The sequence below is a fragment of the Neomonachus schauinslandi genome, chromosome 5, assembly GCF_002201575.2.
Source record: "Neomonachus schauinslandi chromosome 5, ASM220157v2, whole genome shotgun sequence".
NCBI lineage: Eukaryota > Metazoa > Chordata > Mammalia > Carnivora > Phocidae > Neomonachus > Neomonachus schauinslandi.
The window spans coordinates 60,940,685-60,960,068 of record NC_058407.1 but is presented as its reverse complement, the minus strand read 5'-3'; the positions used below and the strand labels follow the sequence as shown (position 1 = coordinate 60,960,068).

Sequence of the window (19,384 nt, the reverse complement as noted above, 5' to 3'; positions counted from 1 at the left end):
CCTTCCAAATTCTGGGAGGGGAATATTTATGTTTAGTTTGCCTGCCAGCAACATCTGTTTAAAACCTCACACCTGGGGCGCCTGGGTGGCTCAGTTGGTTAAGCAACTGCCTTCAGCTCAGGTCATGATCCTGGAGTCTCGGGATCGAGTCCCACGTCGGGCTCCCTGCTCAGCAGGGAGTCTGCTTCTCTCTCTGACCCTCCCCCCTCTCATGCTCTCTCTCTCTCAAATAAATAAATAAAATCTTAAAAAAAATAAAAAAATAAAAAATAAATAAAACCTCACACCTATGAGTTGCAGACATTGTACTGTAGATAAACTTCCCCAACTTGATCATTTATCATTCATCTCTTGCCATTTAGAGTTCACAGTGCAATAATCTCTCAGGACCGAGTTGCTGGAAACTCCTATACAGTTTCCCCCAAATCATTAGCTGATACCTTCCTAAGAAACTCCACCACTGAATTGTTTGTCTTGGGGTGTGACCAGGAGATCTGGGGCAAAGCTAGGGGTTGTCTAGCTGACTTGTGATCACAGCTGGGACAGGGGTGGAGACATCTGCTGCCATAGCATTACCCTGATCAGATGAAAGCTTTGTTCTGACCTCCCCTCCCCCTGCTTCTGCTCCCTGTTGTCATTTATCACCACGATGAACATCCCAAATTTTAATCACATGAAAACGGGGTATTATAGTCATTGAGTGCAAGTGAAAGCCAGGAGACTCTGCCCAAGACTGTTCACATTTTGCTGGGTGCACCATGTGTTGCTCTATGTGCCTCAGGCTCCTCCCCTACAAAGCAGATGAGGTCCTATAGCGCTGAAGATCTGTGGTTGCAGGTGCATTGAGCATCTACCAGGACTGAACATGGTCTTCTAGACCAAAAGACAAACTATCATGAAATCTCTCTTTTTTTTATTTCCAATGTATTTTAGACCAATGCTTTTGTAAAATAAAATTTTAAGTTTCCCATAAGAGATTTTTTTAAGATATACAATATATGGGCCCCAATTTTTATTTTTAAATTCAATAGACATAAAATTGTTCTATTGTTAAATGGGAAAAAATTAATTTTCCAAATAGTTATTCTCAAATTCTATATTTATCTCTTCTCAAAGCTGCAACAAAGTGCCCATGGAGCACTGGTGTATGGGCCCACATTCTGGAAAGCACTGCCAACAAGCATGAAATGAAGCTCATTCATTGAGCATCAGTGTCAGCCAACAAAAATGTGTGTTTTCCCTCTGGACTCAGATGGATGGTGGCTTTCACCCAAAACTTAATAAAAACAATAATAATAAAACCATAATAAATAATAATAAATAATCTTAAAAATCCAGATTGCTTGCCCATTTGGATACAATCATTTAAAATTATCTGCAAGGAGACTGAGTAGGAGCATTGTTGAAAATGCTTATGATACAACATTAAATGAAGAAAGCTAAATACATGAGGGTGTCTGCGCTATGAATTCATAAAAATTAAGAATGCACAGAAGGCAGGCTTAAAAAGTAACCAAAAAAAGTACATCAACTTATTAAGAATTGTAGAAGGGTTTTTTTTTTCTAATATTTTAAACGTCCTTTTCCTTTGTATTTATGCAATAAATAAATATTTTTGCAAAAGTTGAAACTGAAACCACAGCTGCCAACAGCTATAGAGGTGGGAAAGGCGGGTGGTGGGAAAGAACAAGAGAGGTGTCGGGGAGCCGCAGTGAGGAGAAAGCACCCTAGGCTGGGAGGGGCTCTGTGGGCAGCTTCAAGCATCCACACCTTATCTGCTCAGTAACTGCTTTAGTGGACCATCTCCAGGAGACACTGTGGGAGACAGAGAGTGAGCCTGAAATTTACAGTCACAAAGACTGGTTTCAGCTCCCAGCCCTGCTTCCACTACCCTGTGATCTTAGGCAAGTCACTTACGCCAGAGCCTCAGATATTTAAAGGAAATCAGAGCAGCTATTTCTCAAAGAAACTTCTCAAAGCTATAAGGCATGTGAAAAAAGCACAGAACACTATAATACACTAAACAAGCATAGATATAGTTACTCTCAGAACCTGGTAAGATGACCAAGGGTCCCACTCTGCCTGAACTTTCAGTGCATAAACCAGGATAGTCCCAGGCAAGTCAGGACAGTTGCCACCCTGGTCTGGCATCTCAGATCTAGATCTACACAGCCCTCGTCCTGACCCTAACCCCTTTGGGGAGCTCTTGGTAGAAGAGGGAAGCCAAGGCTCAGCTCCCAGGCTTAGGAGACATAAGGAGAAAACCAGCAGAGCCAGAGGAAGGAAAGGGAAGTGGAGGTAGGAATTAGGATGGGTCGTGTAAGAGAGGTACCTGAAGGCAAGGATTCTGAGTCGGGTAGAGGCAGAGAGAAGAGGCAGAGAAAGCAGAGGGTATATGGAGAAGGGATGGTAGGTCCCAGGCAGGAAGCAGCAGTGGTGTGGGGAAAAGGTCCTTGGCTTCAGCTTCAAATCCTGGCTCCACCCTTCCTGGCCCCGTGGCTTACCTCCTTGAACCTCACTTTCCTGGGCTATAAAGAAAGGATAATAATGCCAGATTCACAGGGTGATTATAATGAGTAGCTGACATCAAACATGGAAGAGCACGTTGGAAATTCCAAAGAGTCATCCAAGAGGGGGGCCTCATGCAGCCTTCCCTGAACACCCCAGAGCATGTGAGCCCACCCCTTGCTCACCTGCTACAGTGCTCTCTTTTGCCACTCACTTTCAACCCCTGCCATGAAGAATGCACATCATTAACCCCTTCACACATCTCTCCTGCCAACTAAATAAATAGGAAGTTCACCAAGGTTTATATTTACCCTTATGGTGAATATGGGGAATTGCTAAATTATGATAAGAGAGGCATCCCAGACAGAATTTAGAAAGCTTCTTGGGTCTCTGGCTGTGACCACCTACCAGCATCCAATGTCAACACCCCGGTCTATCTCCTGTCAGCTGGATGACCCCCAGTGGACTGCTGTCACTCCTGCGAAGGCCTGGGGTGGGGGACCCAGCATGTACTACTCCCTGAGCCTTTGCTATAGGGTGACGGCTATTCTCTACTCCCTCGAAGTAAGAGAAAATCGGGTCAAGGTGAAGCATGAGAGATTTTTACTTGTCCCAAAGGAGAGACTTTACCTCAGATCAATAGTCAATGCTGGATGAGGATTCTGGGATAAATTGCTATCCCTAAAGGAAACCCCTCAACTGGTTGGACGACAAAGAGCAGTGCTTGCTAAACTTACTACATGTCGGGATTCCCTGGAGAGCTTCAGCGACCGCTGGTGCCTGTGCCTCCTCCAGCTTCCCTCACCCCAGACCGGGATTTCACCGGTCTGGAGTGTAGTGTGGGCTCTGGAATTTTTTAACGGTCCCAGAGGGTTTTAACGGGCAGACAAGTTTGGGAACCACTGGCTTGAAGGAAGCAGAAGAACCAATGAAATGGCCTCTTGAGATTCTATTCAGGCCGAGGACAAAAGAATAATAATGGGCATCATAATAATAGTTAACCTCTTATGGAGTGCTTTTTCAGTGGGCCATGCATGGTGCTAGGTCTAAAACATGGAGAGTCTCAACCTAAAAATCAACAGGATAAGGAAGGCGTTCTTATAATTGCACTCATTTTACAAGTGGGGAAAAGGAGACTTGGAGAGATCAAGTAACTTGTTCAAGAACACACAGATGAAAGTGCTGGTGTGGAGATTTGAACCCAAGCACTCCCACTCCAGAACCCACATGTATTGTAGAAGACGTTGTGGGGTCTCTGGTGAAAGAGGTGCCCCCTTCCTCCCCTCCACACTCTGCCCACCTGCCACCAGCACTCTCCTTAAAGGAAAGGGGCAAGTCAGTGGAAGGCTCCAACTTGCCCTGCTGGTCTCCCAGGTACTGAAACCCAGGGCTGCCAAGAGGGTGAGGCCCAGGGCACTTATCAGCCACTGGATCACAGTCTCGGGCAGCAGTGGGAGGCAGAGTTCAAGAGGAGTTACTGGTGTGACTGGCAGGGGCAGCCCCTGCAGATCTGCTCCTCATCTCAGCCTGCATCTCCCAGGTCTGCAAGTGGCTAGCACCAAGCGGCACACACGTGTGACAGGGGTGCGGGGACAAAGAAAGGGAGGGTGGAAGAATTTCAGTCACCAGCCCACCCAGGAAGGAGGGGACAGCTGCAGGCCTGGCATAGTTATGGACGCCTTTAATCTCTTTCAAATGGGAGTTTTTGGACCCCTGGGCAGCAGAGGAAGGCAATGATGTGACAGGGATCAGGGAGAGCAGTGTCCTGGGACTGAATCAAAGCTCCTGGCCTTGGCCTCCACACCCTGAGACCACCATTCTCCCTACAGAAGAATGTCAGACCTGGACGGGTGACAGAGACCACCAGCCCAGAGCCTTCATTTTACAAGAAGGAAATAGCTACAAAGAGTGCAAGGACTTAGTCAAGGTTACAGGGAAAATTGGTGGTGCAGAGAACTAGAGCTTGGGTACCGTCCCTCCCAATCCAAAAAGAACATGAGCCTTTGAAGAATTCCCACAGCCTCTGTGCTCCTGTAGCCTGGGGGAGATGGACATGGGGGAGCCCCACCTCCAACCTCTAACAGGTCCTGCCTGCAGGGGTCAGAAGCTCGTGCTGGGCACACAGGAACACCCCCAGGGAATCCTTCTCCTGATTTCTGGGTTATGGCGGGTGTTTGTAGCACCAACTAAGCCTTCGAGCTTCTCTTCGGGCTCCAAACCAGCCAGGACCCTCCACCTCTGATATCCTTTTGACTAGTATCCCAGGGCCCACCTGGAAACTATCGGGCAGCATCTCTCTTTCTCCTAAAACCTAACAAGTGCCCTGGGGCCACAAGCCCTCCCAAGGTCTGAGAGCAGCCCTGCACATTCTCACGGCCAAGGTCCAGAGATAATATTGTTCTAGGCGTATTAGGCTCTCCCATCCAACACGCTTGAAGTCATGACTATTTATACACACATTTATAAAGCTGGCAACCCTCTCTTGTCTCTGAGGCAAAAGGAGTAGCTACACAGGTGTGGGCCCAAAGGAAAACAAGGTTAGACTGGGATTGACTTCCAAGAGAAACTTCGAGGCCCTGGTAGGGGACTGGGGTTGTCTGGCAGAGGATACTTCTATATGTTGGGTCAAAGAGGAAAATGGGAGAGACTCAAGGCTACAGGGCTAGTTAGTGGTGTAGTGGGGTCCAGAACCACAAATCCAATGGGGGGGGTGGAATATGAGACCTGTGGGAAACTCCCAGATCATGTCTCACCTTGCCCATGATGGGAGAGACACAAACGAAAGGAATTAATTTACCAACATTCCCTCCTTTAAAGAATAGGTGGGTTCCTGAAATGTTGTCCATAAATAGTAATGACACTTTACTGAGCTCACAGTGTGCCAGGAGTTAAAGAGATGACATCATTCAACCGGAACGACCTCATTTTATTGATGAGACTTAGCGCAGGAGGAGGTACCAAGCAACCTGCCCACAGTGACACAGCTTGCCAGTGGGAAGCCCAGATCACACCAGGGCGGCCTGCCTCCAAAGCCTGAGAGCTTCCCACTGTGCTGTATTACTTTCTGCTTCGCGAGGCAGTTTCAGGACACTTTGGAGTTTGGCTGCTGGAGCTTGAATCCTGGCTCCACCACTTAATCTCTCCGTGCCTCAGTTTCCTCATTTGTAAAGTAGAGATAATAACAGAGCTGCCCAGCTCTGTGAAGATTGAATGAGTTAATCCATTAAAAAAAAAAAGCTGTTCACAGAGTGCCAGGCAAATCACAAGAAAGCATCAGTTTTAACAAAGATTATATTGCTGCACAATATATGCAAATTTCTGTGAACCAAACTGGATTTTCCATCCAGCTTCCCTTAACAAATCAGAATGGCATCATGAGTAAGAAAACATGGCCCTGTGGAATTTTGTAAATCATATGAAAGCTGTGGAAAGCTTTCTTCTTTAATCATCCTACTTAAAGGAGTGTGGCAATTTCTTGTACATTTGAAACAAGCCATGGGGCTAAAGGCACCTGTCTCCAGGCTGCATTCACCAGCCAGGGCAGGGGTATGGCCAACAGTGGGTTTGCTTTTGAGAGGGGAGGCTACAGCCTCTGTGAGGACCGGCTGCAATGGGACAGTCCCCACACTTCCCTCCCTCTCTGACCGTTCTGGTTGTTCCAAGGAAACTTTTCACTCTCGAGCTAGAACATTCTCTGTCAAAGCTGCAGTTGTATGTTGTGTTTTGTCTAGCCCAGTGAGCATCTGGCTCTCTTGCAAGTGTGTGTTTACTTAGCTAAGAGTTTCTGTGATCACCATAAAGTGTGTCTTCTCTTTCTGTTTCTCTGACATCCTTTGTCAGTCCTCTTATGCTAACGAGGACCATGATTTATAAGGGAGGTACTCATGCACGTACTCATATGTTTGTTCACCTTTCATTTTGCTTCTCCCAACCTACATGTCCCTGGTTTGAGAGGGACTCCCTGGCCCTGCACTGAATCTGTGTTCTGTCCAAGTACCCCTGGATCCACCTTGATGGTGTGCTATGTCTGGGGTAGGGGTAGGGGGTGACCAGTCATGAGGCTATTCTAAGTTCTTTGTCAGCTCTCGTAACTCTTCATATTGGAAGGTTTCACCCCACATTATATGAAACACGATAAAACATAGCCTCAGCGTATATAATTTTTTGCTATAAAACATTTGAAGTTTTATCATTGCTTTTTGAAAATATTTGTCTACCAGCAACTCATTCAATTACAATTAGCTGCAATTAATGGACAATTTCAGACCTACCTGGAATTACTGAAAAGCAAGGAAATCTAACCTACTTTTTTCAAACGTAATATATTTTTTATGAATTCAAAATCTTATCAATTAAGGAAGTCGATCTGTATCATCCATAGTATCTGGTGGCTGAAAAATCATGTCTGTCCTGCCTGAGAACTCTAGAACTTCCTCCCTAGAGTCTCCCTCCAGTCTCAGGCCAGAACCCTCTGTGTGAAAGGGACTGCCATGACCCACAGGCATGGACATTAGAACCAGTGACCCTGCAATCCAGAATGAAAATTCTGCCACCATGTCTGAAACACAATGCAGTTTATTGAAGATACAGAACAGAGAGTTCTCGGAGTCAAAAAGGGACAAGTACCACTAATGGGAAATCAAAGCACCAGCAGGAGGTGAGGACCAGGGGAGGGGGCGCTGGCTACAAGCTGGGGAAAGAGGTGCATGCAGGGGCTGGTTGGGGCTTTCCCATAAGGCAGTGGGATGTGGGGCTGCAGTGGGGTCACCTGTGGGGCAGAGGCGATGAACCCGCCTAGCTCCTGGGCCCTGCCCCTTAGCCTGACTCAGTGGGGCTAGACGGTTGCTCAACCCAATCAACCTTCTCAGCAAATTTTGGGCCACGACTCCAGTCGTCTGGAAAGGTGGGGCTCCGGGGCACAGGTCAGAAGATGCGCTGGGAAAGGGCCCCACGGGGGTGTGGAATAGCATGCATAGAGCTGGGGTATGCGGGCAGGTGAAGGGGTCCGGGGACACCTGGCATGCCCCGTTCAGAATTTGTGGTGGGACCGCTGGCTCTGGGAGGAGCTTTGCAAGATGCGGCCTGAGCTGTTGCTGCCGCCCCCGCTGACGGCGCAGCAGCCCCCAGAACCGGAGAAGCCCCTCCCCGCCACCACCGAGCCCCGCCCCGATCCCAGGCCCCCCGCGGGCCCCAGCTCCGCCTCCCAGCGCGCCGCCTCCCGGGGCACCGGCTCCCGGGGCTCCCCCGCCGCCCGCCGCTGTTGTGCACCATCTCTGCAAAGAGCATTTGGGGTCAGGGAGCCTGTGGGGCGTCCTCCAGCCCCGGGGCCACACCCGCTCCCCTCAGGTCTTTCCCAGGGTCCCGCCCACTGAGACTTCGCGCAGGGTGGCAGGGTCAGCGGCCAGCAGGGAGAGGAGGGTGGCCCCTCTGGGAACTCAGCCGCGGGGTTACCCTGGCCACCACCCAAGAGCTCTTCCCAGCCCGCAGCTAGGATGATCTCTCACCAGCGCTCGCCCGCGATTTGAGAAACATGATTCCCAGCCGTCCAACCCCTTCCCAGAGAAAGCCCTGCGTCCTCACCGATGCTCACAGAACTCTGGCACTCTCCAGACATCCTGTGGGAGGACCAGACGCCAGTGTCAGTGACCTGTGCAGCTCTTCCCTTCCCCAGACGCACCTTGCCTAGGGCAACAGCAATTGATGCTGACAACAAGAAATAGGATGATAGGTGCTCGAAAAATCATGGCATGCATTCCTTTTTTCTACTGGGTCAGGTTGGACTTCAGTTCTTGCCCTTTCCACAAACACTCCACAGAGTAACAGCCGAGGAGCACTCCCTGGCCTACCCACCCTCTTCCCACTCCTCAGGATCCTCTTTATTCGGTAAATATTATTTGAATCCACATGGGCCAGGGTCTTGTACCCAAGGGCCAGCCTCCAGGAACCTACTCTATAGAAACCTACAATTAAGGCCATAATAAAGAAATGGCCTAGAAATAATCTTTCTGCCTATGACCGCTGTTTGCAGACACGTGTTTTACAGCTAAAACATCAGACAAGAAGGGCTGGGAAGCCTGTCCAAGATAAGGCTCTGGGGTGTCTATTGCCTAGGAACACAGCTCTCCTGGAGGTCTGGCAGCATCTTGCAGCCCTGAAAAGGAGGAGGCTGGGCCTGTGGAGGGCTTACCACCACCTCCAGTGGAGAGCACATACACGCACCCGGTACCCAGCAGCAGGCTCAGGCCGCAAAGCCACCAGGCCACTGGGCCTCTCTGGAACCAGAGGGACTCTGACTAACCTGCACTCCTCGCCCTCCAGGAGGGTCCGGTAGGTGGCCATCTCGATGTCCAGGGCCAGCCTGACATTCATCAGCTCCTGGTACTCACGCAGCAGCCGGGCCAGTTCCTCCTTGGCCTTCTGCAGGGCGGCCTTGAGGTCCTGAAGCTTGGCATTGGCATCCTTGAGGGCCAGCTCCCCGCACTGCTCTGCATCAGCAATGGCTGTCTGCAGGTTGGCATTCTGGGTATGGGGTGCCAGGAGTCCAATTGAGATTCATATACTGAGGGCCTGCACTGTGTGCTTGGTACCTGCATATGGGTCCCCTCATGTAGGGCAAATGAGGAAGCCACGGCCCACAGAGGTTAAAGCCTGGGCCTCCATCTAAGCCCTAGCACATCAAGGAGGGGGATTATCGACACCTGGCCTCAAGGACCTAGCCCAGCTCATGAGGAGGCAGACTCTTCCTTTACCTTTCTCGCCTTTCATGGTAAGAGATTGAGCATCTTCTGAAGACCTCCCTCCTCCAAGAAGACTTCCCGAATTATCAGAGAAACTTTCTCTCTGCCCCAGTGCATCTAGATGTGGCCATCCTAGGCTACTCTCCCAATTCGGTCTTCACACAATCAGCTTCTTTCCCCAACCTCCCCAGTCTTGCCAGTATTCAGTATCGCTGACCCACATCAGCCACCAGACTCCATGGGGACAGGACCTTTATTCAGCACCCAGCCCAGAACTGCACCTGGTCAATCTTAGCACGCTTGAGTCTACGACAGGATTTCACAGGAGTAAGTGCTGAGCCCTGAGTGTTATGGTGCAAGCATAAGCCCACAGTCTCAGACACATGCTCTTCCTTCTCTTCCCAAGTGCTTCTTGACACTCTCAATCTCGGCCTGCAGCTTCTGGATCATCCTGTTGAGCTCTGAGATCTCATTCCTGGTGTTCTTCAGGTTATCCCCATGTCTGCCGGCCGTGGTCTGCAGCTCCCCTAACTGTTTCCAGGAAAGAGTCATCCTTTCAGAAAGCCAGCAGGGTCCTTACAGATCCCCTAACCCAACCCTTCATGCCACAAGCAGGAAAACCAAAACACAGACATGTGACTTGTGCAAGGTGCTCTCTCCCCTGCATCCAGGGACCTGTTTTCTAGCGTGATAGCTGTGTTTGTGGAGCAGAGACTTTGCACCTGGCTCTGTGCTTTATCTCATTGTACTTCACAACCACCTGATGAGAAAGGTATGATTATCCCCATTTTATGAATGGGAAAACTGAGACACAGATTGCTTAATTCCCATGACCAAACTCATCCAGCTATCGAGTGAAAGTGCTGGAACTTGAATGCAAACATTTCAGACGCTGGAACCATCTTCTTAACCAGCAGGCTGTCCCTCCTTGGGCAGAAAATCCAGAAGAGTCAGCAGTATATGGGCCAGCTTATGCCCCATTCAGATTTGGGATGGGAGGAGGAGGACAGAAGTTGTGTCTGGGGTCCCTTTGCTCAATCTCCCTCTTTCTCCCCCCACTTCTTTCCAGACACTGGCTTTAGCCCCTCAGTGTGATCGAATCAGAGCAAACAATATAAGGTCCGGACTGGTGGAGGAGAAATGGAAGTATCTCCAGCAATAAAGGGTATATAGCCAGAGGGATTAAGAATTTCTCGACCTTGGCACTACTGACATTTTGGGCAGGATAATTTTTTGTTGAGGGGTGGGGTCATGCATTATGGGATGTTTAGCAGCATCCCTGTCCTCTACCCACTAGACTCCACTAGCACCCCCATCCCCACCCCAGGTGTGACAACCAAAACTATCTGCAGATTTTGCCATATGTCTCCTGGGAGAAAATCCTACCTCCCTCCTGTTGAGAAGCACCAAGTTACAGCAAAGTCAGAGCTGTCTGGTTAGGAAGGGAGAGGCAGGGATGCCTGGGTGGCTCAGTCAGTTAAGCGTCTGCCTTTAGCTCAAGTCATGATCCCGGGGTCCTGAGATTGAGTCCCTCATGGGGGGGGTCCTTGATCAGCAGGGAGCCTGCTTCTCCCTCTGCCTGCCACTCCCCCTGCTTGTGCTCCCTATCTCTCTCTCTCTCTCACATAAATAAATAAAATCTTAAAAAAAAAAAAAAAAGGCGGGGGGCGCCTGGGTGGCTCAGTTGGTTAAGCGACTGCCTTCGGCTCAGGTCATGATCCCGGAGTCCTGGGATTGAGTCCCGTATCGGGCTCCGTGCTCAGCAGGGAGTCTGCTTCTCCCTCTCACCCTACCCCCTCTTGTGCTCTCTCTCTCTCTCTCTCTCTGTCTCAAATAAATAAAATAAAATCTTTTTAAAAAATAAATAAAATAAAAATTAAAAAATAAAAGGAAGGGAGTTGCCTGTGGGTGAGACCAGACCAGCAGGGCAGGGAGGGAACTGCCATACTGGGGATATAGAAGAGAATGACTCAGAGGTAAGGGCTGCCCAGGTAGCTTGATGGGGGAGCCAGAGTCCCCAGAGTTATATGATGGTGTAACCCACCTTGGTCTGGTACAGAGCCTTGGCCTCGGCCTTGCTCTTCTGGGCAATCACCTCGTACTGAGCGCGGACCTAAGCGATGATGCTGTCCAGGTCCAGGCAGCGGTTGTTGTCCATGGACAGGACCCCAGATGTGTCACTGGTATCTGACTGCATCTGGGACAGCTCCTGCAAAGCCAGGCAGACATGCCCATTCCTGAGCAGATCCAACACCAGGGCTCCCCAGAAGACTGGGAGCCGCCAGCTCAGGAGGGGTCAGGTCTGACTGAGGGCCGGGTGGGAAGGTACCACTTTTGTCAGAATTCAAGTGCCTCCTGGTAAAGGTCTGGTGAGCTCTGCCTTCTCCAGGAGGTGGAAAGTAGGTGGGCCAGGGGCTTGCAGGTGAGGAGCAGACTTACGGCATCGTAGAGGGCCTTCAGGAAGTTGATCTCATCTGTCACACTCTCCACCTTAGCCTCCAGTTCCACTTTGATCATGTAGGTAGCATCGACATCCTGAGGGACAGTTCAGTCACTGTCCCCTCCAACCTGTAGACTGGCCCAGTCTTGGGCCCTGAGGAAGGGGCCACGAGAGCCTGCCCCCCGGGGGCTTCCACTCAGGGGAAATGAGGCCCAGGCAGGCATGTCCTAACAGGACTAGACCGCTGTCTGGCAGGCTGGCCTGGCGAATACCCGACAGAGAGGAGCAAAAGAGGCTAAGGGCTGAGAGGTGAGCGGGGCTGGGGCCACTACACCGGGTCCCTGGTGAGGAGGGTTTGTGAGGAGGGCCTGAGGGAGAATCTAAATTTGCAAACTAGCTCCTGGGAATGTACTCCTGAAAACAACAAAACCCTATTTCTTCTCTTTGTCCATTTTCTAATCAAAACTCAAGGCCTATTCAGATTCATAAACCCCACAGGCCCATCAGAAGGGGCATGGCCAAAGTCTGGTAGGCCCTTTAGAGCCTGCCATACAGAATCTTCAGGCCCTGCTCGGTGGGCTCCCTCCCTGGCCCGGGCCCTCATCCACATGGCGTACAGGAGACCCTCCGCTTAGCAGGACTAAACTCGTGCTTCCCCTCAACCTTTAAACCACTCTGCTTTGTGAGGCTTTGGGCTGGGGCTGAGGGTGGGGGGATCCTTCACCTTCTTCAAGACTACGAAGTCATTCTCTGCAGCTGTACGTTTGTTGATCTCCTCTTCGTACCTTTGAGAAAAGAGTCCCTTTCTGATCCGCCTTCTCCAGGATGTCCCTTTGGCCCCCGAGCACTCCTCATAAGTAACATAGACTCAGGGCCTCTGCCGGTCTAGCTCAAAACATTTGTCAGTGCAAAGCACAGCCTTCCGGATTCAGGTGAGAGTTTATCCAACAGACTTTACTGAGCATCTACTATGTGCCAGGTACCACTTAGTAACAATGATGGCAATTACCGGACACAGGAGTAGAAGCCTCTTCCTAGCAGGGTCCTATTTTGATTAATCCCAGAAGGCTTTCCTGGAGAACTTGGGATTTTTTGTTCTATGAGCTGTTATATGAGCAGAGGGAGATGACTGAGCTGCCAGGAGCTTTCAGGGGAAGGTGTGTGGTGCCAACTCTGTGTATAGCAAGTATGGTAGCCCCGTGGGCTCCCAGTAGATACTTCCTGAATTAATGAAAACCAAGAATGGGTCATTAAGAATGTGCCAGATCCTGCTTCATGAATTATGCTTATATTAACTCATTCAATCCTCATTACAGCAAATAGGCCCCATCCCCATTTTACAGTGAGGAGACTGTGGCACAGAGAAGCTGAGGCTCTTGCTCAAGATCCCAGAGCTCATAAGTGGCAGAATGGGGCTTGACAAAGGCACAGCAAGTTGCTACTCACTGAGAAGCTTATTGACAGGGGAAATAAAATTCCTATTTGGAGGGGAACCTGAAGACTGTCTAGCCCAGGGAGGACATAGGATGTTTTCTGAGTCTGTTAGGTTCATGAATGAGCTTCAGGGTGTCTTGGAACTCCTTAAATTATATGTATGTACCCTTTCATTAAATTCTCAAAAGGATATCTTTCTCAAGCAAGCCATGAGCCTCTCTTTTAAAGACTGGGATATGGAGAGTCAGAGAGGATGGGGTAAATTCCTGCAAGCTTGCGGCCAGCTGGAACAGAGCTAAGCCGGAGCCCAGGCCTCCTGCCATCCGCCCCTCCCCCTCTCCCGCCGTCCAGCCCCACCCCCCACTGCCGTACCCTGGGACAAGGGCAGCACGCACCTCTTCTTCAAGTCTTCCACAGTTTCCTCCATGCCCCTCAGCTCACCCTGCAGCTTGTCCTTCTCCAGGTGCAGCCCATCCAGGAAGGCCTTGAGGCTGCTGATGTAGTTCTCAAAAAAAGGCTCAAGGTTGTGGTTGTTGGTATTAGAACCAGAGCCCTGCTCCTGCAGGAGGCTCCACTTGGTCTCCAGGACCTTATTCTGCTGCTCCAGGAAGTGCACCTGCCGCCCAATGAGAAGAGCATCAAGGAAATGTCTGGGGCCAGCTCCAGTCATGGTGGCTCATGACATCCCCAAACAAAGTCCCGGGGGTCTCCTCGTCTCTCCTGCAGGGCTGCATTTTGAATGCTGTGATAGTTGAGTGCTAACCCCCTGTGGACAGCAGTGTTGGTATGACGTGGGAGAGGCAGAGCCCGACTGTGCAGGTATAAGGAAACTGAAGCCCAGAGATGACAACAGTCACACAAGTCAGTAACAAAACAGGACTGAGGTTTCCCGATACTTACGCTTGATGATCTTCCCGCTATATCATTCATTCATTCATTCATTCATTTATTCCTCCATCATTCATTCCTCAATCATTTAGTATTCAACAAATAGCAGGAGAGTCCAACATCCTAGAGCAGACATAGACCCCAGGAGGAGGTTTGCAGTACAGGTGGGTACATTGCACGAAGGTGGGAAAGAGCAAAAGCCATAGGGAAATGGCTTTCAGGCCGCCCTTGTCACAGGAAACAGGGTCCAGAATCACCTAGAGTCAGCTTTCTCTGCCAAGCCTGGTTAAATGTAGGGCTCAGCTGCATTTAAACTGCACCATTAGCTAAAGATGTCTCAAACTTTCATTTGCTGCAAAACATTTCTGCACACAAGTTCAAGACCAACTGCATAAACACGTGCAATAAATACCAATCAATCGGCCATTCAACAAACATTTGCCAAGCACCAAGCTCATGCCAGGCCCTATGCTGGACACTCAGGGCTCTAAGACCTGGGAATCCGCCCTGAAGGGTGATGAGAGCTGCTCCTGGGCCCACCACTGGGGAACCAGCATGTCACATCACCTTCCACCTTTCTGTGAATACTCTATTGGGACACCAGGTGTCTGCTAGGAACAAGCAGGTCACTTGACTTTGAAGAGTTTCACCTCTACAAAGGTCTGGTATTTCAATGTTAAGACACTTTTCCTCCTTTGGCTTTGCCTAGGACACTGATGTAGGGTGGGGGACCCCAAAGAGTCCCTATGAATCCTCTCTTTAAGGCCTGATATTTTCCCAGGATCACATAATACTCAACAGTATGGTTGAAACACTCAACAGCCACCAAAAACCTAAATACCCTCTGGTGACCACAACAATTATCATAGTGTATACAAATATCAAATGGCCTCAACACTCACAGCTCCTCACCCTGAAGTCTTCCTATGAGAACCACCGAGGAGGAGGTACCCGTCATCCCTACCCATCCCACTTCCCAAAACCTCTCTGCATCCCTCTTCATAGGCTGATGGCAGATGAACTCCTCTCTCAGACAAATCGAGCTTGGGCAGAGTCAGCCTCTCTTTCAAAGGGAAACAGCTCACAACTCCCCTGGCATAGGGAGGGAATTCTGTGTTTGAGTTTCAGAGAGCAACAGTGAGGGGACCTCCATGACGGCAACAAACAATCCCAGCAGTGCCTCTGACAAACCACAGTGATGGAGCATGTGACGGGTGCAGTAACTCCATCCAGTATTTCCATCATCTGCTGTTACACCACTTGCTGACATGCCACAGAGGACGTGAAGTGTAGGATGAACCCACAAGTTCTTCCTCAGGTTCACAATGAGAAGAAGAAAAAGAGACCATCCCAGTTAAGCCAGGTTTCCTCACTGTCCAGCTGTCCCAAGATGGGCTCACCTTATCGATGAAGGAGGCAAACGTGTTGTTGAGGGTCTTGATCTGCTCCCACTCATGGGTCTTTACTTGCCCAATCTGGGGTTCGACCTCCACATTGAGGGGCTGCAGAAGGCTCTGGTTGACAGTCACTTCCTGGATTCTCCCAGAGAAGCCACCTGGACCACCAGGCCCACCAAAGCCCCCACGGCCACCAAAGCCACCAGCTCTTCCACCAAAACTCCCAGCTCCTCTTCCAAAGCCACCAGCTCCTCCACCAAAACCCCTAGCCCTTCCACCAAAGCCCCCACCCATCCCTCTTCCACCACCTCCAAAGCCACTGCCTCTGCAGGCCCCCCCAAACTCTCCAGCCCGGGAGCTGCCTCCAGCCAAGCTGATGGAGATCTTGTTGCCCCCAAGGTCGTAGAGACTCCTGCTGCCAAAACCTCCTCCCATCATGGCACAGGCAGCAGACCCACCACCGCCCCTGCCTGAGTGGGATGTCGAGGAGGACCTGGTGGAGCTGACCCGGCTCTGGCCCAACACCACAGCTGAGTGGGCACTGAAGCCCTGGTGGCGGTCCCCGCTGGAAGATCTGCAAGATTGTTGGCTGTGGCTGCCTGGTGATTCATGGCAGACAGCAAGGTATTCCAAAGGAAGGATGGATGGAAAAGCTAGAGGAAACTAGGACCCCTTCTGAAGTTCTGGGCTGGGGATGGCCTTTATATAGGGCCAGGGAGCTTGGCTGGCTTGTGGTGCCAGCCAACTAATTGAGGTATTATCAGCTTTGGTTTGCGTGGCAGCAAGAGGCTGAGTCCAGAATTCGTAACACACCTTGGTAATCACCCCAAATTTCCAGATTGCTTTGTTTTCCCAGGGTTACTCACCTGACATAAGCTCAAGTTGAGAGAGGGGCCATCCAGCAGGGCTGGACAGAGCCCCTAATTCCTGAGAGATTTATAGTGCTGACAGGTCAGCATTTCTCTGCCTGTCCTGCATCCCCAAGGCCACTCTGCCAGCCCATCCAGTCTCAGAAGATTACAGGGATGGGTGCAGAGCCCCAGTGAGGAAGGGGGGGAGGAGAGGGAAGAAGGGAAGAGCCAGGAGGAGAAAGACTGAGGAGGTGGAGGGAGAAGCCAAAGTCAGGGAAGGGGCAGCAGCTCCCTCTGGGACTCTTGCCGTCCAGGGAGGAGAAAGCCCATGTGTGAAACACACATGAGACAAGTTCTCAGCCACGAGGGCTTTGGAAGGAGAGCTGAGGTGGGGTAAGAGAGAAAGTTCAATCTGAGAAGGGTAGGCATGTGCAGTGGACCGAGAGGAAGTATAGACCATGGCCAAGGCCCATGAGAGGGAGGGGCAGGTGGGGAGAGAGGCCCACAGGGAGGGGAAAGCTGGACAAAGGCCAATCCAGCCAGGAAGAGGGGTCTAGACCACCTGGTCCAGGCCTGAGAAACCACCAGCCTTTCCTCTTCCAGGCTCACGTTAGGAAAATGAACGCAGGATTCCGAAGGCCTCCTCTCCTTGGCTCACCTGAGAGACACCACCTTCCCCATCTGGAAAGGTTGGGTTCCTCCCCAGGAAAATTTAAGAAGAATGAGAACTAAAAAATCACCTCCATTCTCCATTTGGGCACTTGCCGCTGAACTTGACTCAGACTATTTGCAAATGAAGGCTCTCTTCCATCATGAGTTTTCTGAAGTATCTATTTATCATCGTGATGTATACTACAGAGCTGGTTACATCCAACACATCACGATCGAGAAGATTTTTGTCCTAAAATTCTCTACATTGCTCTTTCTTCCATATGAGAAACAAAAGTTTCAGATATCTTCGCACTCAGTGTTCCACGTTGTTGGAACACTACATCAGTATCTCCCACTAGCCTGTAGCTCACTTGGCCTCATCTCTAATTCTTTTCCTAGGACACACTGCCTAAAATCTAGAAATTTTACAGAACACCCATTGAATCTGCCAATTTCCCTTTTCTTATTGCCATTAAAGTTTTTTTTTTTAAAGACGAAGGATGTCTATTCCTCCGGTTATCGAGAGGATCATGTATGAGAAAACCTCTCTCTAAATTGTGTGCGGTGTGAATGTAGGTCCCTTTTATAACACTGTCTCCTACTTCCCTTCAACAGCAAAGACCAGTCTTGATGACTCTGCTCCTAGCAGCGAAACCTGAGGCGCTGTCTAGAAAATGAGTCTCCACAGAGGCTGCCCCCCTTTACAATGAGCCTCCCCTCTCCCATCCCATCTGGCCTCCATGCTCAGACACAGGCTCCCTGCAGAACCCTCTCTCTTCCATCTCAGCTTCTCCCCTCATTCACCCCCTTCGCTTCTGGCCGCTGGGCACCTACACTTGACACCAGGAGTGCAAGGAAACTGCTCCCTTACAAGCTCACTGAGGGAGGACCAGTTTAAACCAGTGACCTGCCAAACCTTGGAGCAGTTCCAAAACCCTTCAAACACGCAAAGTCACAAAGACCCTCAAGGAAGACAGGCTAAGAAAGTTGGGCAAGTAGAGGTTCTGCCTGATCCAGCTCTCCCTCCCTAAGAATTCAGTCCTCAGACCACCAAACTTTCTACCTACAGAGAGAGATGCAAAACACAACACGAATAGCGTGCATTCCCACTAACGCACACATATGTACATACATACTCACAAAACCACACGCTGTCATCACAGTGTCCTGCCCCATGCGTGCTCTCTTTCCCTTTATGTCAGAGATGGCAACTGCCTCCCTTGCCCCCTTCAAAACCTAGGTGCCCGCCCCATCCCTCCAAGGCCCTGATTCTTGCTCAAAGCATCTCGCTAATCTGAGAAACCAAGACACGGCAACTGGGTCTGAATAGGGGCCCAGACTGAGAGCTCACAACGCAGGTGCTGTCATGATGCAACCACCACCTGAGCCTTCTCCTTGTACACAGCTTCCTCCTCTGCACAATTGGGGCTTCAGACTCGAGCAGGGGGCTCATGTTGGACCTGCCTGGGGTTCAAAGGAGGTATGGGCAGGGGAGAAACGGGCCCCAGTGTCCTAGCCTCATTGCCTCCACCGCCTCAGCCTGCTGACATCTGTGATGCTGAGGACAGAGTCAGCCTGGGGAAAGCAGATGGAGGGTGGGTTGGTGACCAGGGGCTGTGGGGAGGGGACATTATAACAACGCATAAAGCCACTGTCTTTGCAGGCCTGTGAGGCTGGTCCTGACTCCCAAATGGTGTTTTTCCAATGTGGCCCATGCCTTCCTCAAAAGAGACCCAGGAGCAAATGAGGAAGTGTCGCACACTGTCTTCCTGCCCCTGCTTACCATTTTCTCCAATCCTTGCCATTAAGGGAAACACGGCAGAACAATTCAGTGATTTCCACCCCTTGATGGTTGCCAATGACCTGGCCCAGTTTGAATATGCTGAGAAGTCAGTTTGCATTTTAAACATCAAGAACAAATCCCAAAGAAATTGGGGTGGAAGTTTGAGGCTCTAATGAGGGCCCATCCCAAATCCCTTCTTCCTGGCAAAGCCCACTGCTAATCCCCCACACCTGCAGACTATAAAGCCCAGCCGCTCTTCTCGGCTGCCTCTTAGGGAGAGGAACAGAGCATGCTGCTGACAAAATTAGCCCAGTTGGGCCTTCCCAGATGGGAGGGCACAGGGGCTTCCGGAGAGACATGGGGCCCTGCAGCCCCTCCTCTCCATAGCCATGGCTATGCCTCCCAGGCTGGTACCATGACCAAGGCCCCCTCTGCTCTGGGGAAGCTGGGCCATCCTTGGGGGAATTAGGGAGGCAGAGGAAAAATTGCTCCTGACTGCAGGGATTCCCGGCTTCTCTGGGGAAACAGGGCAGTCAGATGCAGGCGCTAAGGGTTAAGGAGCAGCTTAGTAACACATCTGATGGCAGCTGGTGGCGGATGACGTGGGCCAGGGACAGCAGGGGGTAAGTGAGGCTGGGAAGGAGTTGAGGAGGGAGAAGCATGCAGGGCTGTGTCAGGATGGGGGGCACTGGGTC

General features: G+C 50.6%; 1 protein-coding gene across 1 annotated transcript; it reads right to left on the bottom strand.

Annotated features, from left to right (window-relative positions):
• Positions 1–7,537: 7,537 nt before the first annotated feature.
• LOC110577408 (keratin, type II cytoskeletal 3-like) lies at positions 7,538–16,277 on the bottom strand. Its single transcript, XM_021686736.1, is given in 10 exon segments — positions 7,538–7,779; positions 8,089–8,123; positions 8,807–9,030; positions 9,654–9,776; positions 11,290–11,454; positions 11,685–11,780; positions 12,410–12,470; positions 13,515–13,735; positions 15,408–16,003; positions 16,271–16,277. Coding segments are annotated over 10 exon segments (1,770 nt in total).
• Between the last annotated feature and the right edge of the window lie 3,107 nt (positions 16,278–19,384).